This window comes from Saimiri boliviensis, chromosome 14, assembly GCF_048565385.1.
Source record: "Saimiri boliviensis isolate mSaiBol1 chromosome 14, mSaiBol1.pri, whole genome shotgun sequence".
NCBI lineage: Eukaryota > Metazoa > Chordata > Mammalia > Primates > Cebidae > Saimiri > Saimiri boliviensis.
In genome coordinates, this window is record NC_133462.1 from 5,644,530 (window position 1) to 5,671,136 (window position 26,607).

At 48.3% G+C, this 26,607-nt stretch overlaps 2 protein-coding genes across 2 annotated transcripts in view; both read left to right on the plus strand.

Moving 5' to 3' along the window:
* Positions 1-1,872: 1,872 nt before the first annotated feature.
* On the plus strand, positions 1,873-26,016 carry LOC120362773 (zinc finger protein 468-like). Its single transcript, XM_074385579.1, has 4 exons — positions 1,873-2,147; positions 13,278-13,470; positions 17,982-18,108; positions 22,979-26,016. The coding sequence occupies exons 2-4, from the start codon at positions 13,456-13,458 to the stop codon at positions 23,980-23,982; spliced, it is 1,146 nt and encodes a 381-aa protein (XP_074241680.1). The 5' UTR covers positions 1,873-2,147; positions 13,278-13,455; the 3' UTR covers positions 23,983-26,016.
* Positions 24,056-26,607, plus strand: part of LOC120362706 (uncharacterized) — a 30,888-nt gene continuing 28,336 nt past the window's right edge. The window contains 1 exon segment of the mRNA XM_074385534.1: positions 24,056-24,133. Coding sequence (XP_074241635.1) covers positions 24,074-24,133 — 60 coding nt within the window. The 5' untranslated portion in view covers positions 24,056-24,073.

Genomic DNA, 26,607 nt, shown 5'->3' on the forward strand with positions numbered 1-26,607 from the left:
TGTAATCCCAGCCACTCAGGAGGCTGAGGCAGGAGAATTGCCTGAACCCGGGAGGCGGAGGTTGCGGTGAGCCGAGATCGAGCCATTGTACTCCAGCCTGGGTAACAAGAGCGAAACTCCGTCTCAAAAAAAAAATAATAATAATAATAAGACCCCTACTGCTAACCACAATCCCATCTATAGATCACAGATAATGATGTGGAGGAATCTTTCCAAAAGGCATTGTTTTTACTTAAACACGATACCACCCCAGCCCGCCTACGTTATGGATCTAGAACTTTACCATGTAATTTCTAGAGCTGTAAGCCCAAAAAAGGGCAAAGATTTTCTTTGTTGGGGGCTGGGCTGTCCCGGCCGAATGAATCACCCCTTCCTTCCCTGTTTAGTGTTTGAGAGCTTTGTTTTCTGGCGTTTCCTGCTTCGGTAGAAGACTTTAAAAGAACCTTGGTCTGCGCAATCTTATCTGAACCTGAACATTTTCTCTATTGATCCCAAGTATTCAGGCAAATTCTTTTTTTGTTTTCTTTTTTTTTGGGAGACGGGGTTTCCTCCCCATGTTGGTCAGACTGGTCTCTAACTCCCGACCTCAGGTGATCCACCCGCCTCGGCCTCCCAAAGTGCTGGGATGACAGGCAGGAGCCACCGCGCCTGGCCTGGTATTAGACAAATTCAACCAATTGTCAATCAGAAAATCTTTCCATTTATCTACAGCCCGGGAACCCCCGCTTTGAGTTCTCCCGCTTTTTTGTTTTGTTTGTTTGTTTGTTTGTTTGAGACGGAGTTTCGCTCTTGTTACCCAGGCTGGAGTGCAATGGCGCGATCTCGGCTCACCGCAACCTCCGCCTCCTGGGTTCAGGCAATACTCCTGCCTCAGCCTCCTGAGTAGCTGGGATTACAGGCACGCGCCACCATGCCCAGCTAATTTTTCGTATTTTTAGTAGAGACGGGGTTTCACCGTGTTGACCAGGATGGTCTCGATCTCTTGACCTCGTGATCCACCCGCCTCGGCCTCCCAAAGTGCCGGGATTACAGGCTTGAGCCATCGCGCCGGGCTGTCCCGCCTTTTTGAAGCAAAGCAATGTATTTCTTCAACGTATTTGATTGATGTCTAATGCATCCCTAAAATGTCTCAGAGCAAGTTGTTCCCATCACCCTGGGCACATATTCTCAGGACCTCCTGTGTCTCAGGCCATGGTCATTCATATTTAAAGAGAATTTCTATTCTGTTCAGTGGGCTGTCAGCCTGAAATTCTAAGTTTCGCTCAGGCAGGGCTTTGCATTTCGCTTTCTGGTTTGCATTCCTGCCCCAAACAACTTCGAGGCTTTGGAATTAAATTGCTAAAATTAAGTTCAATAGCAAGGAACGTTCCTGGATCCAATGACCTCCCCAGGTTAACGTCTCAGCAAGGTGTTATTTCTCGGACTGCTGAGTTGCTCCATCGCCCCCTCGTGGATTTTGCCTGTAAAACCCGGAACACGCAGACCCGGAGAGCCGGATAGAGGGAATCTGAGGCCCCGCCCCCGCGGAACTCTCACGCCTCAGGCCCCTCCCCAGGTCTCTGGCAGTTTCCTTCCGGCCCTTTCCGCAATGAGCCCGCCCACCCCTCTGCGTCCTTTCCCGCCCTCACTCAGGCCCCGCCCACCCCTCTGCGTCCTCTCCCGCCCTTATTCAGGTCCCGCCCACCTCCCTGCGTCCTCTCCCGCCCTCACTGAGGCCCCGCCCATCTCTCTGCGTGCTTTCCCGCCCTCACTCAGGCCCCGCCCACCCCTCTGCGTCCTCTCCCGCCCTCACTCACGCCCCGCCCACCCCTCTGCCTCCCTTCCCGCCCTCACTCAGGCCCCGCCCACCTCGTCGGGGGTTCGCTCCAGGCCTGGCTTCCCTCCTGCGCCGTTTGGCACAGGCCCGGAAGTGGACGGTGCGCACCGACGGCGGCGCCGCGGCGCGTGAGTTTTGCTCTGTCAGTTTTGTCTGCGCTTCCGCGGCCTCTGGTGCTGCTATACCGGGGACGTGGGGCCCCCACAGACTCGGGAATGTTGGCCCCTTTTTCTCGACCCAGAGCATTTGCGACGTCCGGGTGAGAGTCCGTGGGTCGCTTCCTTTTGAGTTTGAGTTCACCCTGAGGCTGGCCCTGCCTTTTCTCAACACAGTAAGTTGAGACGTCTGGGTGAGGGTCTGTGGGTCGCTTCCCTGGGAACTTGAAGTCGCGCGGAGGCTTGTCGCGTCCCGGTCTTTCTGAACTAAGGCTGTGCAGGCACCTCCTCTCGGCGAATTTTCCAGCTGAAAACGCCTCCTGACCGGCCCTCCCGCCTCGTGCCGGGAGCCTCCCAAAGTGCTGGGATTACAGGCGTGAGCCACCGCGCCCGGCCCGGATCTCCTCTAAATGTAGCCTTGACCCCCTGGGCTCAAGCAGTCCTCATACCTCAGCCTCTCAAGTAGCTGAAACCTCAGGCATGAGCCACTAAGCGCAGCTAGTTTTTGTGGGGGTTTTTTGTTTTTGTTTTTGTTTTTTAGAAATGGGGTTTCACTATGTGTCCCAGGCTAGTCTCAAAATCCTGCTCTCAAAGGATTCTCCTGCCTTGGCCTTTCAAAGTACTGGGATTAGAGCCGGGCGCGGTGGCTCAAGCCTGTAATCCCAGCACTTTGGGAGGCCGAGGCGGGTGGATCACGAGGTCAAGAGATCGAGACCATCCTGGTCAACACGGTGAAACCCCGTCTCTACTAAAGATACAAAACATTAGCTGGGCATGGTGGCACGTGCCTGTAATCCCAGCTACTCAGGAGGCTGAGGCAGGAGAATTGCCTGAACCCAGGAGGCGGAGGTTGCGGTGAGCCGAGATCGCGCCATTGCACTCCAGCCTGGGTAACAAGAGCGAAACTCCGTCTCAAAAAAAAAAAAAAAAAAGTACTGGGATTATAGGGACGCACCACTGCGCCTGCCCTACATGGTAATTTCCTTTTTTTGAGATGGAATTTAGCTCGTTGTGCAGGCTGGAGTGCAATGGCTCAATCTTGGCTTTCCAAAACCTCCGCATTCCCAGTTCAAACGACTCTCCTGCCTCATCCTCCCCAGTAGGTGGGATTACAGGCATGTGCCACTGAGTCCGGCTTGTTTTGTATTCTTTTTTTTTTTTTTTTTTTTTTTTTGAGGAGGAGTTTCGCTCTTGTTACCCAGGCTGGAGTGCAATGGCGCGATCTCGGCTCACTGCAACCTCCGCCTCCTGGGCTCAGGCAATTCTCCTGCCTCAGCCTCCTGAGTAGCTGGGATTACAGGCACACACCACCATGCCCAGCTAATTTTTTGTATTTTTAGTAGAGACGGGGTTTCACCATGTTGACCAAGATGGTCTCGATCTCTTGATCTTGTGATCCACCCGCCTCGGCCTCCCAAAGTGCTGGGATTACAGGCTTGAGCCACCGCGCCCGGCTTGTTTTGTATTCTTAGTAGAGACAGGGTTTCACCATGTTGGTCAGGCTGGTCTCCCATCTCCTGACCTCAGGTGATCTGCCCACCTCAGCCTCTCAAAGTGCTGGGATTACAGACGTGAGCCACCTCACTTGGCCCACTGCCCCAGTTTCACCCGCCCCCTAGAAAAAGAAGAAAGAGTGACTCAGAACTGAGTAAGTCACTGCCCCCTGGCTGAATAGGGATTCCAAGAGATTCAATGGGGACCTCAGGTGATCTACCCAGCCTGACCTCCCAAAGTGCTGGGATTACAGGCGTGAACCATCACCCCTGGTTTATAGTGAAGAGGGAAAAAGACTGGAAAATTAATAAAACAATATAATATGGGATTAAAATAATTGAAAATAACTTTTGCTAACTGCTTGTGAAAGTTCCCCCCACCCCACGGCACAAGTTAAAGACAAATATTAACTGCCTCTGTTCCTTTCTGCAGAATGTTCACCTAATCTATCCTCCACATTCCTTAGGGAGTTTTGTAAGTTCCTGTTTTTCTTAGGCAACAGCTGCAAGGGCACCACACAGATAAAGGAAGGAGCACATATGTCTTTTAAAATATAGGACATGTCAGGCCGGGTACAGTGGCTCACGCCTGTAATCCCAGCATTTGGGGAGGCCAAGGCGGGTGGATCATGAGGGCAAGAGATTGAGACCATCCTGACCAACATGGTGAAACCCTGTCTCTACTAAAAATGCACATATAAGCTGGGCGTGGTTGTGGCTGAGGCAGGAGGATCACTTTGAGTTCGAGAGACAGGTTGAAGTGAGCTGAGATTGCACCACTGCACTTCAGCCTGGGTGACAGAGCAAGACTCTGTTTAAACAACAACAACAAAACATAGATATATATATGGCATGTCCCAAGACGTGTCATTTGATTAACTGCCTTTGTCTGTTTCTGAAAGAACTGCTTTTTGCTTTGTGCTTCTCACAGCCTTGTAAGTTTGAAAGGAGCCTGCCTCCTCCCTCAGGTGCTCAGCCATTTTGGAGGTGAATCCGAGCAGGACCGCTGTGTACACCTAACATAAACTCCTGCGACCTCAGTGTTCTCTCCAGTCTCTTGAGTTTTGCAACGATAGTATATATTTTTTTCTTTTTTTTAAAAACATAATTTTTTCTTTTAATTAAAGACAGGGTTTTACCATGGTGGTCAGGCTGGTCTTGAACTCCTGACCTCAGGTGATCTGCCCGCCCTGGCCTCCAAAGTGCTTGGATTACAGGCGCGAGCCACTATGCCCAGCCAATAGTATTTTTTTAATAGGGACATCAAGGCCATGCGTGGTGGCTCACGCCTGTAATCCCAGCACTTTGGGAGACTGAGGTGAGCGGATCACCTACCGTTAGGAGTTCGAGACCAGCCTTGTCAGCATGGTGAAACATGACCGAGGCAGAGGGTTGGAGACAGACTGGGCCAGGTCGGCTGTGAAGCTGCGTAGGGTTAGTGGTGGTGGGGCTGCCTGGCCCGGCTGCCATGGAGCAACTGAGGAGCCACTGCACACACTGTTCCCAACTCACTGATGGGCCGACAGCCTCGGTGCTTCTCAGAAGCCCCATGTTCCGGGCCAAGTGTGGGTAATTTCAGGGTTTCATGGCTCAGGGCTTGTGCTGAAGCTCACCAAGTGTAGGGACTGGTTCCTAAGTCACCACACATCGGAGCCATAGCCCCAACGTCACAGGGGACAGGAGATCTTTAGAGAGGCTTAAGGCCTGAGAGTTCATGTTTCTCGGGCTTTCTAACCTGTGGATTTGGTCTGGGTCCATATCAGAGGGTCATGTCTCTGTGTATGTGCCAGCATGTGGCGCTTTCCAACTTCAGTTGACATTAGTAATTTTTTTTTTTTTTTTTGAGACAGAGTCTCGCTTTGTTAGGCTTCTGGGCAGTGGCACAATCTCAGCTCACTGCAACCTCTGCCTTCCGGGTTCAAGTGATTCTCCTGCCACAGCCTCCTGAGTAGCTGGGACTACAGGCACGGACAACCAGGACTGGCTAATTTTTTGTATTTTCAGTAGCGATGGGGTTCCACCAGGTTGTCCAAGCTGGTCTCGAATTCCTAACCCCAGGTGATCTGCCCACCTCGGCCTCCCAAAGGGATTACAGGCATGAGACACCACGCCTGGCCTAGTAATTTTTTGTTTTTATTTTTGTTTTCTGAGTCTCACTCTGTCATTTAGGCTAAAGTGTAGTTGCGTGATCTCAATTCTGTCTCCAAAAAAAAATTAATAATAATTTATACATTTTTATTGGCTTTTTTTCATTACTTGAGAAAACAGCTTTTAAAAGCCTAAAGTTTTTAAATACATGTAACTTTCTATACTCCTTTTTATAATATTCTGTTTATCACTGTTTTTTGAGATGAAGTGGTGCTATTGTTGCCCAGGCTGGAGTGCAGTGGTGTGATCTCGGCTCACTGCAGCTTCTGCCCCTTAGGTTTAAGTGATTCTCCTGTGGCAGACTCCTGAGTAGTTAAGATTACAGGCACACAACACCTCGTCCGGCTAAATTTGTGTTTTTAGTAGAGATGGGGTTTCACCATGTTGTCCAGGCTTGTCTTGAACTCCTGACCTCACCGTGATCCTCCCCTGTCGACCTTTTAAAGTGCTGGGGTTACATGTGTGAGCCATCGTGCCCAGCCAATTTTATAATTTAGTTATATTTTCTTCAGGGCCCACATAAAACAAAATAACCTGACCGTAATATATCCTTAGTAATATCTCACATTTAGTCTCTATATGAAAATAAATCCCAAGGTTGGAAGACTGCCTATTTTACATCCTTTGTTATTCACACCTGATAGAACACTCAGGAAAAAACAACAAAGAAAACACCTAAAAGAGATTACAATTGGATGGGTGTGGTGCCTCCTGTAATCCCAGCGCTTTGGAAGCCCAAGGTTGGAGGATTGCTTGAGTCCAGGAGTCCAGGAGTTCAGGCCCAGCCTGAGTATCATAAAGGGACCCTGACTCTACAAGATATTTAAAAATTAGCCCAGCGTAGTGGTGAGGTCCTATGGCCCCAGGTAGTTGGGAAATGTGGCAGGAAGATTGCTTGAGCCCCAGAGAATTAGGGTGCAGTGACCAGTGTTGCTGCCACTACATTTCGGCCTGGGTGACAGAGAAATACATTGTCCCCCCCAAAAAAAGAGAAAGAAAGAAAAGTAAATAAAAATAAAAAGAGGGCCGGGCACGGTGGCTCAAGCCTGTAATCCCAGCACTTTGGGAGGCCGAGACAGGTGGATCACGAGGTCAAGAGATCGAGACCATCCTGGTCAACATGGTGAAACCCCGTCTCTACTAAAAATACAAAAAATTAGCTGGGCATGGTGGCGCGTGCCTGTAATCCCAGCTACTCAGGAGGCTGAGGCAGGAGAATTGCCTGAACCCGGGAGGCAGAGGTTGCGGTGAGCCGAGATCGCGCCATTGCACTCCAGCCTGGGTAATAAGAGCGAAACTCCGTCTCAAAGAAAAAAAAAAAAGGAAGTAATAGATCTCTTCCACAAATGTGCTGGGATAACTAACTGGATATCCACATAGAAAAGAATAATGTTGAATTTCTTTTCTCCTTTTTTTTTGTTTTTTTTTATCTTATAATGTTGAATTTCTATGTCATGCCATCAACATTTTTATTTAAAAAAGATTTCTCCATGTTAACCAGAATGGTCCCGAACTCCGTCTCTACTAAAAATACAAAAAAGTAGCTGGGCATGGCGGCGCGTGCCTGTAATCCCCGCTACTCAGGAGGCTGAGGCAACAGAATTGCCTGAACCCAGGAGGCGGAGGTTGCGGTGAGCCGAGATCGCGCCATTGCACTCCAGCCTGGGTAACAAGAGCGAAACTCCGTCTCAAAAAAAAAAAAAAAAAAAAAAAAAAAAGATTTCTAAAGAAAGAGGACGAGAAAGGGAGCTCTGTTTGAGGGGGTGTTACTTAGTCGCCAAGGCTAACCTGGACTCCCAGGCTCGGCGATCCTCCTGTCGCTGATTCCTGAGTAGCTGCCACACTCAGGCTTCCGCGCCTACGCCCTCATTCCTGCAGTGTTTAAGAAGCAGGTGGTGACCTCACTCCTCCCTGGCCTGAGCACTCCGATCCGCACCCCAGGCGAAGGGAAGTCTCTGAAGCTGAGCACAGGGTGGACTCTCCCTCCTGAATGAATGGAGAATAGAAAGGGAGAGGATTTCTATTCCGTTCTATGGGCCGTCAGCATGAAATCCTTCGTCCCATCCAGGCAGGGCTTTGCATTTCACATTCTAGTTTGTATCCTTGTTCCAAAAATTTCAGGACTTTTTTTTTTTTTTTTTTTTTTTTTTTGAGACGGAGTTTCGCTCTCGTTACCCAGGCTGGAGTGCAATGGCGCGATCTCGGCTCACCGCAACCTCCGCCTCCTGGGTTCAGGCAATTCTCCTGCCTCAGCCTCCTGAGTAGCTGGGATTACAGGCACGCACCACCATGCCCAGCTATTTTTTTTTGTATTTTTAGTAGAGATGGGGTTTCACCGTGTTGACCAAGATGGTCTCAATCTCTTGACCTTGTGATCCACCCGCCTCGGCCTCCCAAAGTGCTGGGATTACAGGCTTGAGCCACCGCGCCCGGCCCTTTTTTTTTTTTTTAAAGACGGTGTTTCACCACATTGGTCAGGCTGGTCTGGAACTCCCAACCTCAAGTGATCCGCCCGCTTTGGCCTCCAAAGTGCTTGGATTATAGGCGTGAGCTACCACTCCCGGCCAAATTTCAAGACTTTTGAATCATGCCTGAGGCTTCCTGGCCCGTCTCGCCTCCAAAACCCGAAAAATAGAGGTGCTGGGAGCCAGGCTGAGAGACCCACGGGTCCCAGCCTGCCCCGCCGCGCCCTCCTCTCCTCGGGTTCTGAAGGGCAAAGTCTCTCCGCCTTACGCCCCGCCCTCACCTCCCCCAGGCCCCGCCCTCACCTCCCCAGGCCCCGCCCCCACCTCCCCCAGGCCCCGCCCAAGCGTGGCCTCGGTCCTGCGAACATATTCGCGCAAGCCGAGAAGCCTGTCGCTCCGCGGGAAGGTCCCAGCTCAGCGCGTGAGTTTCGCTCTGCCTTGTGGTAAGTCTGCGCGTCCCAGGTCCCCGACGCTTCTGTACCTGGGACGTGGGGTCCCCATAGACCTGGAAATTTTCGCCCGTCTTTCTTCAGCCAGAGCAAATTGAGACGTCCCCGTGAGAGTCCGTGAGTCCCTTCCTTTTGGGTTTGAAGTCTCCTTGATGCTGGTCCCGTCCCCAGTCTTTCTGCTGTCGAGCAATGCATACACTTCCTATCGCGTAGTTTTCCTGCTCTAAGTCTTTTTCTGAGCCCTCCCGCCCCTCGCTTTTTAAAGTTTTCACTCGGCCGGGCGCGGTGGCTCACGCCTGTAATCCAAGCACGTTGGAGGCCATGGTAGGCGGATCACCTGAGGTCGGGAGTTCAAGACCAGCCTGACCAACATGGTGAAACCCCATCTTAAAAAAAAAAAAAAAAAATGAAGTCTTCACTCTTTTTTTTTTTTTGAGACGGAGTTTCGCTCTTGTTACCCAGGCTGGAGTGCAATGGCGCGATCTCGGCTCACCGCAACCTCCGCCTCCTGGGTTCAAGCAATTCTCCTGCCTCAGCCTCCTGAGTCGCTGGGATTACAGGCACGTGCCACCATGCCCAGCTAATTTTTTGTATTTTTAGTCGAGACGGGGTTTCACCATGTTGACCAGGACGGTCTCGATCTCTCGACCTTGTGATCCATCCGCCTCGGCCTCCCAAAGTGCTGGGATTACAGGCTTGAGCCACGTGCCCGGCGCGAAATCTTCACTCTTGCACCCTGAGTGCACCCCACCCTCGACTTCTTCGGCACCAGTCCCGGGGAGGCCATGTACTCTGCCTGGTCCTGGGATCCTCCAAACCTCACCCCTGTATTAAGGCGCTGTTGCCCCCACCTCCCTCCCGGTGCTGGACCCTGCTGATCCCTAGGTCTCCCCTCTGCGGTCCTCGAGTCCCCTGAGCCCAAATCGGGGAGGTGCCCAGGGCCTGTCCTGTGGCAGGGGATGTTCTTTCCTGCCCAGCTCCAGCTCCTGGAAAGTGTGCTCCTCTGGGATGCAGGCGTCCTACTCCAAACCCTCCTGTGACTGTGTGGGCCAAAGGGATCAGGAGACAGAGAAAGAGCAGTAGAAAACCTGAGACGGAGAAAAGAATGACAAAGATCCATAAGAGATGGCAAAGTAGAGGCTAAGTGAGGGATTTGTCAAGAGACAGCAAAAGTTAAAAAAATACAGATGGCAGGAGCAAAAAAGCAACTGGAGGCCGGTCGTGGTGGCTCACGCCTGTAATCCAAGCACTTTGGAGGCCAAGACGGGCGGATCACCTGAGGTCGGGAGTTCAAGACCAGCCCAACCAACATGGTGAAACCCCGTCTTTAAAAAAAATTTTTTTTTTTTTTAAATTTAAAAAGCAACGGAGAAATGTAGAGAAAAGCTAGATGTACAGAGAGATGAAGGACAGCAAGGTAGGGACGGGGCAGCAAAGAGGGAGGCTTAGGAGAGTGAGGGAGACGAGGAGGGGTTTGGAGCCCGGGCGGACAGAGCAGAGGGTGCTGGTGGCAAGGAGAATATAAGGTCTTTTAGACTGACTGACGGTGCCCTGGATGCCGTGTTAACCTCTGTGACCTGTATGGACACTCCAGAGGAGTTTTTGGAAAATCTGTAGTAACTGGAAGGCCATGAAAAGGGGAAGAAATGATCAACCCCTGTGGTGCCTACTTACCTTTGAGACATTCTGTGTTTTTCTTTATTCCCACCCCAGTTGATAAGGCAATTGGACTTCGTAACTGACCTTGATCAACCTCCTGACTGCAGACCTAAGACCCCTCTCCCAGCTTGCACAAAAACACCCTAATCTGTAACTTCTGTAACTTTCCACTACTTACCCCAAACCTATCAAAGCAAGTCCTATCCCACCACCCTCTGATGACTCTTTTCACACGGCCTGCCCACACCTGGGTGAATAAACAGCCAGGTTGCTCACACAAAGCCTGTTTAGAGGCTCTCTTCATTCAGAGCACCAGTTTTAACAGGGAACAGAGAGAGAACCACAGCAGGGAGAACACCTGGGGGTCTGGGGTGCCAGATTGGGAAAGGTTGTATAACAGGGAAGAGAGAATTTAACAGAGGGAGCAGAGAAGGCTCAGAGATGGGAGAGGAGGTTGGAATACATGGAGATTGAGGGGGATCACAAGATTGGGGAGAAGAAGCAATGAGAGGTTAAATAAATGAAAATGGAGCAGAAGAGGTGGAAGAGAAGGAAAGAGAAGGAATATAGGGACAAAGGGAATAAACAGCAGGAAAGAAGAGGAGTACAAAACGAGGAGCAGAATCCCAGGGAAAAAGAAGAAAAGAGCTAGAGAGAAAAGGGGAGAAGGAGAAAGATGTGCAGAATTAGGGAGGGAAGCACAGTAATGAAGAAAGAGGGGCTGGGTGCGGTGGCTCCTGCCTGTAATCCCCGCACTACAGGAAGACTGAGGCAAGGGGTTTACTTGAGTCCAGGAGCTTGAGACCAGCCTGGGCAACATAGTGAGACATTTATCTCTGCCAAAAAAGAAAAATTCACCAGGAGTGATAGTGCACAGCTGTACTCCCAGCTACTCTGGAGACAGAGGCAGGAGGGTCACTTGAGCCCAGGAAGTCCAGGCTGCAGTGAGCGGAGATCATTCCACTGCACTCCAGCGTGGTCAACAGAGCAAGACCCTGTCTCAAAAGACAAAAAGGGCAGGGTGCATTGGGTTCAGTGTGTGAATTCATTGGATGTGATTAGTTGACTCCTGTGTATATAATCTAATAACTTAAAACTTATTTAAATTATACAGATGAGGCCGGGCGCGGTGGCTCAAGCCTGTAATCCCAGCACTTTGGGAGGCTGAGGCGGGTGGATCACGAGGTCAAGAGATCGAGACCATCCTGGTCAACAAGGTGAAACCCCGTCTCTACTAAAAATACAAAAAATTAGCTGGGCACGGTGGTGCGTGCCTGTAATCCCAGCTACTCAGGAGGCTGAGGCAGGAGAATTGCCTGAACCCAGGAGGCGGAGGTTGCGGTGAGCCGAGATCGCGCCATTGCACTCCAGCCTGGGTAACAAGAGCGAAACTCTGTCACAAAAAAAAAAAAAATTATACAGATGAGATTGAGAATTTTTAAATTCCTATCTCTAAGACATGTGCAGTCTATGAATCTTGGCGTCAGAGGTTAGCTTCCACGTGGAATCCCTCTTCAGCCAGAGGCAGTGACTTACTCGGTTGTGCGTCACTCTCTTCTCTTTTCCCAGAGTTGGGTAGGAAGTGGGGTAGTGAAGTGGGAAAAAAATTACTTTCTGTTATTACGTAACAATTTTAATTAATTAATTAATGTCCTGAGACAGGGTCTGCCTTTGTCACCCAGGGTGGAGTGCAGTGGCATGATCTCTAACTGAAGCCTTGACCTCCTGGGTTTAACTGATCCTCATACCTCAGCTTCCTGAGTAGCTGGAATCACAGGCATGAGCCGTCAAATCTGACTAATTTTTTTTTTTTTTTTTTTTTTTTTTTTTTTGTAGAAATGGGGTTTCACTATGTTTTTAGGCTGGTCTCAAAATCTTTGGTCCAACAGATCCTCCTGCCTTGGCGAACTCCTGATCTCAGGCAATCCACCCATGTCAGCCTCCCAAAGTGCTAGGATTACAGACATGAGCCACCTCACCTGGCCTTTTTTTTTTTTTTTTTTTTTTTTGAGATGGAGTTTCGCTCTTGATACCCAGGCTGGAGTGCAATGGCGCGATCTCAGCTCACCGCAACCTCCGTCTCCTGGGTTCGAGCAATTCTCCTGCCTCAGCCTTCTGAGTAGCTGGGATTACAGGCATGCGCCACCATGGCCAGCTAATTTTTTGTATTTTTAATAGAGACGGGATTTCACCATGTTGACCAGGTTGGTCTCGATCTCTTGACCTCGTGATCCACCCGCCTCGGCCTCCCAAAGTGCTGGGATTACAGGCGTGAGTCATCGTGCCTGTCCCAATTTTTGTATTTGTAGTAGAGACAGGGTTTCACTATGTTGACCAGACTGGTCTCCAATTCCTTATCTCGTGATCCGCCCATCTCAGCCTCCTTTCTTTCTTGCTTTCTTTGCTTTCTTGTCTCACTCTGTCACCCAGGGTGGAGTGCAGTGGTGCAATCTTGGCTCACTGCAATCTCTGCCTCATGGGCTCAGGTGATCCTCCTACCTCAGCCTTCTAAGTAGCTGTTACTGGAAGGCAGGACTAAAATGTGAGATGTCCAGGCTTTTGGCTGTTGAACATAGAATTGAAGAAAAAAAAGAAAAAGAAAAAGAACCACAGACACAGACGTGCACCACACCTGGCTACGTTTTTGTGTTGTTGGTGGAGACAGGGTTTTATTATGGTGCCCAGGCTGGTCTCCAACTCCTGAGCTCAAGCGATCCACCCGCCTTGGCCACCCACAGTGCTGGGATGACAGGCGTGAGCTACTGCACCAAGCCTCTGCCCGGGCTTTGGTGAGGGCTGGGTCTGTGCCCTGAAGGGGAGCTCATTCCAGCCCAGCTTCCCATTGATGCCGTGTGTGTGTTGGGCTTCTGCAGGAGGGGAGTAGGTTCTAAAGAAAGGATTCAAAAATTCACTTAGTTTTCTTGTAGGAGTTTATCATCCCTGGTGTACTGGGCAGACGAGGAGACCATATTTCCTCAGGGTGAGGTCTCCTTAATATGTGTCGTTGTGTTACAGGGCGGGGGTGTGTTGATTCTGAGCCACAAACATATTTATAACATTCAGGATTGACTTTTTTATTTTTATTTTTTTAGAGACAAGGTTTCACCATGGTCTGGATCTCTTGACCTCGTGATCCTCCCACCTTGGACTCCGAAAGTGCCGGTATTACAAGCGTGAGCCACCGCGCTCGGCCTCAGGATTGACTTCTAAAGACTCTGGATACATGAAGAAGAAACCCGGAAGAGGAAGAGGAAAGCAGAGGAGTCAGGGATGGCTCATCCTCAGGTGAGATGATCTTCTCGGTGGATTGTTCTGTCTCCTTCCTGCTTGCAGTTGGGAATCTTCTCTGAGTCTGAAGCGTCCTGCCTGACACGTTTGCTGGCACTCACCCATGCCTTCCCTCAGTCCCTCATCTCGCTATATTACACCCCCCGTGATCCAGTGACATGAGCTTGGGAAGAGGCTGCACTGGGCATGGTCCTGGGAAGGGCTGACCCCAGACGTAGATGGAGACGGGGTGTGGCCCTGTGGTGTCAGGGCTGTTGGGCAGCAGGGATTGTTCAGGTGCCACATCGGGATGCACCGTCAGTTCTCTGTAGACCAGGAGTGGAGCAGCTGCCCATGGAAGTCACATATTAATGTGCACAAAGGACGTGGTAAATTCTAGGAAAGGAAACCAATAAGGAGAAGTCTTTTCTGCCTGATTTTATGCTACATGTTTAGGTAATAGAGTGAGTTACTGTGTTTATCATTCCAGAAATCTTACTAATTAGAGTGGAGCGCTCATACACAGACATGAATGATGTAAGGCGTTTTATTCCATTAGTTTAAGTATGTGAAACCAACCTAAATAATAGCAGGAGAGGCCGGGCGCGGTGGCTCAAGCCTGTAATCCCAGCACTTTGGGAGGCCAAGGCGGGTGGATCACGAGGTCAAGAGATCGAGACCATCCCGGTCAACATGGTGAAACCCCGTCTCTACTAAAAGTACAAAAAATTAGCTGGGCACGGTGGCGCGTGCCTGTAATCCCAGCTACTCAGGAGGCTGAGGCAGGAGAATTACCAGAACCCAGGAGGCGGAGGTTGTGGTGAGCCAAGATTGGGCCATTGCACTCCAGCCTGCGTAACAAGAGTGAAACTCCGTCTCAAAAAAAAAAAAAAAATAATAATAATAATAATAATAGCAGGAGATTCATTAAACCTTTTTTTTTTTTGAGATGAGGTTTCACCATCTTAGCCAGGATGGTCTTGAACTCCTGACCTCGTAATCCACCCGCCTCCGCCTCCCAAAGTGCTGGGATTACAGGTGTGAGCCACCATGCCCAGCCTCATTAAACCATTCTTAGCACAAAAAGCTGATGGAGACTGTGGTGTTATGGTGGAGAGGTTTTGAAACGTGTTTTCCGTAAAATTGGTTATATTTGTTTTCAAACATGGTAGCAGTATTTCATTTTTATTATAAAAAATTGAGCCTTTTTTTTCCTCCTCACCTGTTTGGGTTTATTGAGGGCATTAAGGGTTACAATGGAGCCCTGGTCATCTGGGGACGAGGCCTGGCATTTGCTGGCCAGTGAGTGGCCCAGTAAGCAGCCAAGGATGGGGCCTCCACCACCCTGTTTACTTGGAAGTGTGGCTCTCGGCTTCACCCTGCCCCAAGCCTTTAGGCCCAAACATGGCCATGTAGCAGCGGTGGTTGTAGTAGGGTTTGCTCTAGTGCTCTGCACGTTTCCCGGAGGTCAGCGTCTTCCCACATTTCTCGCATTTCAGGCAGAGCCGATGCCAGTACTTGACCAGAGAGGTCACCCTCTCAGCGAAGTACACCTCCTTGTCCACACTTGGAGCACGTAGGCATGGTGGCTTCGGGTCTGGTGCGCGCGTTAATGGCCAGGGAGGGAAGGGCTGCAAGCGTGAGACTCAGAGCCATATTCTCATTCCACCTATTATTATTATTATTATTATTTTTTTTTTTTTTGAGACAGAGTCTCGCTCTGTCTCCAAGGCTGGAGTGCAGTGGCGCGATCTCAGCTCACTGCAATTTCTGCCTCTTGGGTTCAAGAGATTCTCCTGCCTCAGCCTCCTGAGTAGCTGGGATTATAAGCGTGTACCACGATGCCCTGCTAATTTTTTTTTTTTTTTTTTGAGACGGAGTTTCACTCTTGTTATCCAGGCTGGAGTGCAATGGCGCGATCTCGGCTCACCGCAACCTCCGCCTCCTGGGTTCAGGCAATTCTCCTGCCTCAGCCTCCTGAGTAGCTGAGATTACAGGCACACACCACCATGCCCAGCTGATTTTTTGTATTTTTAGTAGAGACGGGGTTTCACCGTGTTGACCAGGATGGTCTTGATCTCTTGACCTTGTGATCCACCGCCTCGGCCTCCCAAAGTGCTGGGATTACAGGCTTGAGCCACTGCGCCCGGCCATGCCTGGCTAATTCTATCTTTATTTTTATTTTGAGATGAAGACTGTGTTGTCCAGGCTGAATTGGAATTGTGCAGTCTTGGGTCACTGCAACCGCTATGTCCCAGGGCAGTTGCCATGCCTCGGCCTCCTGAATAGCTGGGATTACATGCATGTGTCACCGCACTTGGCAGAATTTTAGTTTCTGATCTTTCGCTGTAAACATTGTTGCCTCTGAAGGCATCACTCATATTCTGTCTCATCTAAATACTGAATATCACTTGGTGTGTAAAAGTTTCTTTTTTTTTTTTTTTTTTGAGACGGAGTTTCGCTCTTGTTACCCAGGCTGGAGTGCAATGGCCCGATCTCGGCTCACCGCAACCTCCTCCTCCTGGGTTCAGGCAATTCTCCTGCCTCAGCCTCCTGAGTAGCTGGGATTACAGGCACGCACCACGATGCCCAGCTAATTTTTTGTATTTTTAGTAGAGACGGGGTTTCACCATGTTGACCAGGATGGTCTCGATCTCTCGACCTCGTTATCCACCCGCCTCGGCCTCCCCAAGTGCTGGGATTACAGGCTTGAGCCACCGTGCCCGGCTGGTGTGTAAAAGTTTCTAACATTTCTGTTTTATTTTATTATTATTTTTTTTTTGAGATGGAGTTTCGCTCTTGTTACCCAGGCTGGAGTGCAATGGCGCGATCTCGGCTCACCGCAACCTCCGCCTCCTGGGCTCAGGCAATTCTCCTTCCTCAGCCTCCTAAGTAGCTGGGATTACAGGCACACGCCACCATGCCCAGCTAATTTTTTGCACCTTTAGTCGAGACGGGGTTTCACCATGTTGACCAGGATGGTCTCGATCTCTCGACCTCGTGATCCACCCGCCTCGGCCTCCCAAAGTGCTGGGATTACAGGCTTGAGCCAACGCGCCCGGCCTTTTTTTTTTGAGACGGAGTTTCGCTCTTGTTACCCAGGCTAGAGTGCAATGGCGCAATCTCAGATCACCACAACCTCCACCTCCTGGGCTCAGGCAATTCTCCTGCCTCAGCCTCCGGAGTAGCTGGGATTATAGGCACGCGCCACCATGCCCAGCTAATTTTTTGTATTTTTTTTTTTTTTTTTTTTTTTGAGACGGAGTTTCGCTCTTGTTACCCAGGCTGGAGTGCAATGGCACGATCTCGGCTCACCGCAACCTCCGCCTCCTGGGTTCAGGCAATTCTCCTGCCTCAGCCTCCTGAGTAGCTGGGATTATAGGCACGCGCCACCATGCCCAGCTAATTTTTTGTATTTTTAGTAGAGACGGGGTTTCACCATGTTGACCAGGTTGGTCTCGATCTCTCGACCTTGTGATCCACCCGCCTCGGCCTCCCAAAGTGCTGGGATTACAGGCTTGAGCCACCGCGCCCGGCCAATTTTTTGTATTTTTAGAAGAGACGGGCTTTCACCATGTTGACCAGGACGGTCTTGATCTCTTGACCTCGTGATCCACTGGCTTCGGCCTCCCAAAGTGCTGAGATTACAGGCTTGAGCCACCGCGCCCAGCCTAACATTTCTATAATGGGAACGCTGCATTGATTTTTTGTTTCTTTATTTCTTGTATGATCCACAACCATAAGAAATGTAACCGAGAAAGTATGATGACCTCTTCAAAAAGTATAATAAACACAACCTGGAAGACATAATGTGGTAAAAAATCCCTTTCTCGATTTGACAGAACATTCCCTATAATTAAATCCCTGCTTTCACCTCTCTCCTCTTCTCATTCTCTGTAAAGATCAGAACTCCTCCCATTACTATGTGGTTAAAATGTGGTTTAAGGCCGGGCGCGGTGGCTCAAGCCTGTAATCCCAGCACTTTGGGAGGCCGAGGCAGGTGGATCACAAGGTCGAGAGATCGAGACCAACCTGGTCAACATGGTGAAACCCCGTCTCTACTAAAAATACAAAAAAAAATTAGCTGGGCATGGTGGCGCGTGCCTATAATCCCAGCTACTCAGGAGGCTGAGGCAGGAGAATTGCCTGAACCCAGGAGGCGGAGGTTGCGGTGAGCCGAGATTGCGCCATTGCACTCCAGCATGGGTAACAAGAGCGAAACTCCGTCTCAAAAAAAAAAAAACAAAAAAACGTGGTTTCATAGGGCTGGGCGCGTTGGCTCACACCTGTAATCCCAGCACTTTGGGAGGCTGAGGTGGGTGGATCACGAGGTCAAGAGATCGAGACCATCCTGGTCAACATGGTGAAAGCCCGTCTCTACTAAAAATACAAAAAATTAGCTGGGCATGGTGGTGCGTGAGGCGGAGGTGGTGCTGAGCCGAGATCGCACCATTGCACTCCAGCCTGGGCAACAAGAGTGAAACTCTGTCTCAAAAAAAAAAAAAAAAAAAAATGTGGTTTCCTTTCAGGGTCTATTGACATTCAGGGACGTGGCTATAGAATTCTCTCAGGAGGAGTGGAAATGCCTGGACCCTGCTCAGAAGACTTTACACAGGGACGTGATGCTGGAGAACTACAGGAATCTGCTCTCCCTGGGTGAGTCCAACTTCCCCCGGAAGCGGGGATGTGCCCTTGCGTATCTTTGTATTTTCTCTTGTTGCCTCTTGGGAGCTGCATCCTTGCTTGACTAAAATGGAAGCCGTATTGATTTTGAAATAAAAAGCTTCATGACGCAGCATCTGGAATTTAACTGTCCCCGCCCTTTTCTTTTCCTTTTATTTTTTTGAGACGGAGTCTCGTTCTGTTGCCCAGGCAGAAGTGCAGTGGCATGATCTCGGCCCACCACAACATCCGCCTCCAGGGTTCAAGTGATTTTTTTTCCCCAGCCTCCCAAGTAGCTGTGACTACATGTGCCTGCCACGATGCCTGGCTGTCGGGGACCGTCCGGGACGGGTAGGCACGTCTGCCTGGGGTCTCTCGACCTGCAAGAGGGTCCCAATACCTGGAAGAGGGAGTGTGCCTGGAAAAATAATAAAGACAGAGAGAGAGAAAGCGAGGCGTCTGGAGGACTGATAGGCTGTGCCTAAACAGCAAAGTTTCTTTTTCTTTTTTTTTTTTTTGAGACGGAGTTTCACTCTTGTTACCCAGGCTGGAGTGCAATGGTGCAATCTCGGCTCGCCGCAACCTCCGCCTCCTGGGTTCAGGCAATTCTCCTGCCTCAGCCTCCTGAGTAGCTGGGATTACAGGCACGCGCCACCATGCCCAGCTAATTTTTTGTATTTTTAGTAGAGACGGGGTTTCACCATGTTGACCAGGATGGTCTCGATCTCTTTACCTCGTAATCCACCCGCCTCGGCCTCCCAAAGTGCTGGGATTACAGGCTTGAGCCACCGCACCGGGCCGCAAATTTTATTTTTCAAAGGCCAGGAATAAATACACTTTCTTGGCTCTGGTTTACCTCATAGCAAGAGGAAATGCAAATGTATGCCTCACATGGCCTATACAATAGAGAAGTCAGATATGCAATCAGTGGTTGTAAAAAGTAACAGAATTTCCTAGACCATCCTGGTCAACATGGTGAAACCCCGTCTCTACTAAAAATACAAAAAAAATTAGCTGGGCATGGTGGCGCGTGCCTGTAATCCCAGCTACTCAGGAGGCTGAGGCAGGAGAATAGCCTGAACCCAGGAGGTGGAGGTTGCGGTGAGCCAAGATCCCGCCATTGCACTCCAGCCTGGGTAACAAGAGTGAAACTCTGTCTCAAAAAAAAAAAAAAAAAAAAAAGTAACAGAATTTCCTGTAATCACAAAGCTTGTTTACATCCAAACATTATTCCTCCTGGCTGCAGGTATCTCTGGTTTGATCTTGTTTTAGAACTGAGATGTGAAAAGGTTTTCTGGTTTTGCTCATCAGAATATCTTTTATCAGATTCTCCTTTGTCTCCTCCTGACTCAACTTAACTCAACTTCCCCATTCAGGAGTCTCTGAGTCAGAAATCAAAGCCATCCCTTATGGTGGCATTTGCTTTGCAAATATTGACAGTTAAACCATTATCTAGGGTACAAGGCAGTCAGGTAAGTAAAGAAAAAGATTGAAGGCTTATTCTTAAAGAGTCATAAAAAAGTTAAAAGCAGGAATTGGTTGCCGGCAGGGGGTCACTCGGTTGCCAGCAGGGGGTCACTCGGTCTAGCAGCAACACATAGTTTTAGGCCCAAACGATATTGTGGTTGATGTTAGAAACTGATCATTCATCTTTCAGATCCTCTTTCCGGATAGCTCGACTGCCTCCAATAGGAAACTGTGTTTGGGATCAAACTCACCGTATAGTGAGACTCACGCCTTTTGGGGGTCTCACATGGGAATGTTCCCCACACCTGGCTAATTTTTTTTATTTTTAGTAGAGACGGGGTTTCACCATATTGCTCAGGCTGGTCTTGAACTCCTGACCTTGTGATCCTCCTGCTTCAGCTTCCCAAAGTGCTAGGATTAGAGGCGTGAGCCACCACACCCAGCCAGTCTTTTTTGTTTAGAAATCATGTGTTCTTTAGGATATCTCAGTGTACGTTCCAGAACTAAAGTAGACATAAAACCCTATGGCAGGCCACGCATGGTGACTCACACATGGACACCTCAATCCCAGCCCTTTGGGAGGCTGAGGGGTGTGGATCACATCAGGTCAGGATCTGAGACCACCCGCCTGGCCAACATGGCAAATCCCCATGTCTACTAAAAATACAAAAATTAGCTGGGCGTGGGCACACCTGTAGTTTCAGCTACTAGAAAGTGAGAGCATGGAGAATCACTTGAACCCGAGAGATGAAGGTTGCAGTGAGCCAGGAATGTGCCACTGCACTCCCCTCCGGGTGACAGAGTGAGATTCTGCCTCTAAAAACAAAAACAAAACCTTATGGCAGAGTTTAAAGATACCAAGTTAGTTCTGGCCAGGTGCAGTGTTGCATCCCTGTATCCCAGCACTTTGACAGGCCAAGGCAGGCAGATCACCTGTGGTCTGGAATTCGACACCGGCCTGACCACTCCGTCTCTGCTAAAAATATAAAAGTAGGCCGGGTGCCGCGGCTCAAGCCTGTAATCCCAGCACTTTGGAAGGCCGAGGCGGGTGGATCACGAGGTCAAGAGATCGAGACCATCCTGGTCAACATGGTGAAACCCCGTCTCTACTGAAAATACAAAAAATTAGCTGGGCGTGGTGGCGCGTGCCTGTAATCCCAGCTACTCAGGAGGCTGAGGCAGGAGAATTGCCTGAACCCAGGAGGCGGAGGTTGTGGTGAGCCGAGATCACGCCATTGCACTCCAGCCTGGGTAACAAGAGCAAAAACTCCGTCTAAAAAAAAAAAAAAAAAAAAAATACAAAAGTAGCTAGGGGTGGTCGCTCATGCCTTTAATCCCAGCTACTCAGGAGGCTGAGGCAGGAGAATTGCTTGAAGCCAGGAAGCGAAGGTTGCAGTGAGTCAAGATAGCATCATTGCACTTTAGACTAAGAAACAAGAACAAAACTCTTCTCTAAAAAAATTTTAGGCCGGGTGCGGTGGCTCAAGCCTGTAATCCCAGCACTTTGGGAGGCCGAGGCGGGTGGATCACGAGGTCAAGAGATCAAGACCATCCTGGTCAACATGGTGAAACCCCGTCTCTACTAAAAAATACAAAAAATTAGCTGGGCATGGTGGCGCATGCCTGTAATCCCAGCTACTCAGGAGGCTGAGGCAGGAGAATTGCCTGAACCCAGGAGGCGGAGGTTTTGGTGAGCCGAGATTGCACCATTGCACTCCAGCCTGGGTAACGAGCGAAACTCCGTCTCAAAAAAAAAAAAAAGAAAAAAAAATTTAAAAGACAGGTATCTAGTTTCCTGTTTGCTACTTATATGTTTTTTCGATTCTGTAGTGCTTTGAAGGAAGCTCGATTTCCACATACTACAGTCCTCTTTATGTATTCAGAAGGAGGCAGTCAGTGGAGGAATTTGTGAAATATTTTCCTCGATCCATCTGTAATGTCTTCTTTCCTGCTGAAACATAGGGCTGGGACTCCAGAAAAGCTGCAGCACATCATATTTCTTTCTTTTTATAAGCAGGAGCCTCTTTCTGACCTGTTTATTCATGTTGGAGCCAGGGAAAGAGCCCTGGACTGTGGAGAGTCAAGTGAAAATATCCAGCTGAGTGGGAATGTATTACAGGTGTTAACACAGTTGTAGCTCAGAGCGGCACAGTGGAACCCACACCTTTAAATAGTGTGTGGGGAAACTCTGCAAGTGGGAGAATTCTGTGAGGAAAGAAAAGTTTAAATCTGGGGATCTCTGAATGGACCTCTTTCTTTGCTCCCACTTGTTTCTCTGCTCTTTATTGATTTAACGAGTTTTTTTATAAAAGCGCTAGTCCTGTTCCCTAGTAGTCAACACCCAAATTCTCTCAAAGGTCCCATCCGTAGGAACATCCTATTGGAGAATAAGAACTCTCAACATGGCTTTCGGCCAATACGAGCATTCAGACCAGGGAGCCTGCATTATGATTTTTATGTTTTTATTGCGCGTTCAGTTTTATGCAGTGTTTTCTCTGATCTCAGTTTATGAATTTTCCCGGTACACATTCTATTTTCTACCAAAAATACAAAACATTAGCTGGGTGTTGTGTCACGTGCCTGTAATTCGAGATCCTCAGGAGGCTGAGGCAGGAGAATCTTTTGAATCTGGGATGCGGATGTTACAGTGAGCCAAGATCATGCCATTGCATTCAGTCTGGGTGACGGTGCGAGGCACCATCTACGTAAAATAAAATTTAAAAAATTTTGACAAAAATGTTACAAAGCACCTCTTCTGCATGGATATAGGTAATTTTGTGACAGTTATTCAAGCTCACTGCAAGCTCTGCCTCTTGGCGTCAAGCAATTCTCTTGCCTCAACCTCCCAAGTAGCTGAAAGTACAGGTGTGGGCCACCACACCTGACTGATTTTTGTGATGTTTTCTCATCTTCTCAGTGCTATGATTATTTGACAATACAAAATTTACATTGATTTTGGTTATGCTTACATGATCTCGTGAATGATTTACCAATGTTGTTTATTGTGTGGTCCATTAGCATTTATCTGTATACAGTAAATATGCTTTAAATATGAAGAAATATGTTTTTCTCTTCCTGGAATATGACAGTGATTGTTTGTAAGCTGTTAAACACATTATAGTCATAGTGGAAATATACTCTTTAGGCTTACACATATTGGTGTCCTGTCAGTGTTTTGTCATGATATTGAAAATAGTCTTCCATAGAAATGGTTTCAAGTACATATAATCATCCTTTATTTATTAAAGAATCTTACTTCTGCTGTGTTCCTAAACTTTGAAGATCATGTCGTGGAAGTTTACAATAAGTATTGTTTTTTTTGTGTCGTATTTACATATTTCAGTATTATTTACCATCTGTACTGAATTGGAAACCTGTTGTTGTTTATGTTTTGTAGATATCTCTTCCAAATGCATGATGAAGGAGTTCTCATCGACGGAGGAAGGCCATACAGAAGTGTTCCACACAGGGACATTGCAAAGACATGAAAGTCATCACACTGGAGATTTTTGCTTCCAGAAAACTGAGAAAAACATTCATGACTTTGAGTTTCAGAGGCAAAAGGATGAAAGAAACAGTCCTGAAGTACCCATGACAAAAATCAAAAAGTTGACTGGTAGTAAAGACCAATATGATGACAGGCATTCTGGAACCAAGCCTGTTGAAGATCAGGTTGGATTAAGCTTTCATTCACATCTGTCTAACCTGCACGTATTTCATAATGAGGGGAACATTGATAATCAACTAGAGAAGTCGATAAATGACGTTTCCTTAATTTCAACTTCCCCAAGAATTTTTTGTAGGCCCAAAACCCATATTTCTAATTACTGTAGGAATAATTTGCTTCATTCATTACTGACAGAAAGAGAGGAGGTACACGTGAGAGAAAAATCTTTGCAATGTAATGAGAGTGGCAAAGCCTTTAATTGTAGCTCGCTCTTAAGGAAACATCAGATAATCCATTTAGGAGAGAAACAATATGAATGTGATGTGTGTGGCAAGGTCTTTAATCAGAAGAGATACATCGAACGCCATCGTAGATGTCACACTGGTGAGAAACCTTACAAGTGTAATGAATGTGGCAAGAGCTTCTGTCACATGTCGTATCTTGTATGCCATCGTAGACTTCATACTGGAGAGAAACCTTACAAATGTAATGAGTGTGGCAAGACATTCCATCAAAGTTCAGGCCTTCTATTTCATAAGAAAATTCACACTGGAGAGAAACCTTACAAATGTAATGAATGTGGCAAGGTTTTTAATCAAAAATCACACCTTACACGTCATCATAGACGTCATACTGGAGAGAAACCTTACAGATGTGAAGAATGTGACAAAGTTTACACTCGCAAATCATACCTTGAAGTACACAGGAGAAGTCATACTGTAGAGCAACCATAGAAATGTAACTTTTGTGACAAGGCTTTTGGGTGTGCTTCACATCTGGCAAGACATACTAGAATCCACACTGGAGAAAAACCTTACAAGTGTCATGAGTGTGGCCAAACCTTTAGTGGACAGTCAGCACTTATTCATCATCAAGCAATCCATGGTATAGGGAAACTTTTCTAATGTAATGATTGTCACCAAGTCTTCAGTAATGCTACAACCATTGCAAATCATTGGAAAATCCATAATGAAGACAGATCTTACAAGTGTAATTCGTGTAGCAAATTTTTCAATCTTTCATACCTTGTCATTCATCAGTGAACTTATACTGGATAGAAACCGTATAAATGTAATGATTGTGTCAAGGTCTTCAGTCAAGCATCATCTTTTTTTTTTTTTTTTTTTTGAGACGGAGTTTCGCTCTTGTTACCCAGGCTGGAGTGCAATGGCGCGATCTCGGCTCACCGCAACCTCCACCTCCTGGGTTCAGGCAATTCTCCTGCCTCAGCCTCCTGAGTAGCTGGGATTACAGGCACGTGCCACCATGCCCAGCTAGTTTTTTGTATTTTTAGTAGAGACGAGGTTTCACCATGTTGACCAGGATGGTCTTGATCTCTCGACCTCGTGATCCACCCGCCTCGGCCTCCCAAGGTGCTGGGATTACGGGCTTGAGCCACCGCGCCTGGCCTTTTTTTTTTTTTTTTGAGATGGAGTTTCGCTCTTGTTACCCAGGCTGGAGTGCAATGGTGCAATCTTGGCTCACTGCAACCTCCGCCTCCTGGGTTCAGGCAATTCTCCTGCGTCGGCCTCCTGAGTAGCTGGGATTACGGGTATGCATCACCATGCCCAGCTAATTTTTTGTATTTTTAGTAGAGATGGGATTTCACTATGTTAACCAGGATGGTCTCGATCTCTTGACCTCGTGATCCACCCACATCGGCCTCCCAAAGTGCTGGGATTACAGCTGTGAGCCACTGCGCCCAGGCAGTCAAGCTTCATCTTACGCAAAACATAGGAGAATTCATAGAGGAGGAAAACCTCACTAGTGTGATAATTGTGGCAAAGCCTTTCTTTCACAATCACACTTCGTTAGACATCAGAGAATCCATAGTGGACAGAAATCCTACAAATGTAAGTGTGGCAAAGTCTTCAGTCTGGGGTAACTCTTGCAAAACATCGGAAAATTCATTCCTGAGATAATTGTTCCAAATGCAGTGAGTATAGCAACCCATCAAGCATTAATTGACATTAGAGTCAATTCAGTATCAACTTGAGTTTGAGTTGACTTAACATTGAGTTAGTTTTTTTTTTTTTTTTTTTTTTTGAGACGGAGTTTCGCTCGTTACCCAGGCTGGAGTGAAATGGCGTGATCTCGGCTCACCGCAACCTCTGCCTCCTGGGTTCAGGCAATTTTCCTGCCTCAGCCTCCTGAGTAGCTGGGATTCCAGGCACGTGCCACCATGCCCAGCTAATTTTTTGTATTTTTAGTAGAGACGGGGTTTCACCGTGTTGACCAGGATGGTCTTCATCTCTTGACCTCGTGATCCACCCGCCTCGGCCTCCCAAAGTGCTGGGATTACAGGCTTGAGCCACCTTGCCCGGCTGGTGTGTAAAAGTTTCTAACATTTCTTTTTTTTTTTTTTTTTTTTTTTTTGAGGCAGAGTTTCGCTCTTGTTACCCAGGCTGGAGTGCAATGGCGCAATCTCAGCTCACCACAACCTCCGCCTCCTGGGCTCAGGCAATTCTCCTGCCTCAGCCTCCGGAGTAGCTGGGATTACAGGCACGCGCCACCATGCCCAGCTAATTTTTTGTATTTTTAATAGAGACGGGGTTTCACCATGTTGACGAGGATGGTCTCGATCTCTTGACCTCGTGATCCACCCGCCTCGGCCTCCCAAAGTGCTGAGATTACAGGCTTGAGCCACCGCGCCCAGCCTAACATTTCTATAATGGGAACGCTGCATTGATTTTTTGTTTGTTTATTTCTTGTATGATCCACAACCATAAGAAATGTAACCGAGAAAGTATGATGACCTCTTCAAAAAGTATAATAAACACCACCTGGAAGACATAATGTGGTAAAAAATCCCTTTCCCGATTTGTCAGAACATTCCCTACAATTAAATCCCTGTTTTCAGCCGGGCGCGGTGGCTCAAGCCTGTAATCACAGCACTTTGGGAGGCTGAGGCGGATGGATAACGAGGTCGAGAGATCGAGACCATCCTGGTCAACATGGTGAATCCCCGTCTCTACTAAAGATACAAAAAATTAGCTGGGCATGGTGGCACGAGCCTGTAATCCCAGCTACTCAGGAGGCTGAGGCAGGAGAATTGCCTGAGCCCAGGAGGCGGAGGTTGCGGTGAGCCGAGATCGCGCCATTGCATTCCAGCCTGGGTAACAAGAGCGAAACTCCGTCTCAAAAAAAAAAAAAAAAAAAAAAATCGCTGCTTTCACCTCTCTCCTCTTCTCATTCTCTGTAAAGATCAGAACTCCTCCCATTACTATGTGGTTAAAATGTGCTTTCAGGCAGGGCGCGGTGGCTCAAGCCTGTAATCCAAGCACTTTGGGAGGCCGAGGCAGGTGGATCACAAGGTCGAGAGATCGACACCAACCTGGTCAACATGGTGAAACCCCGTC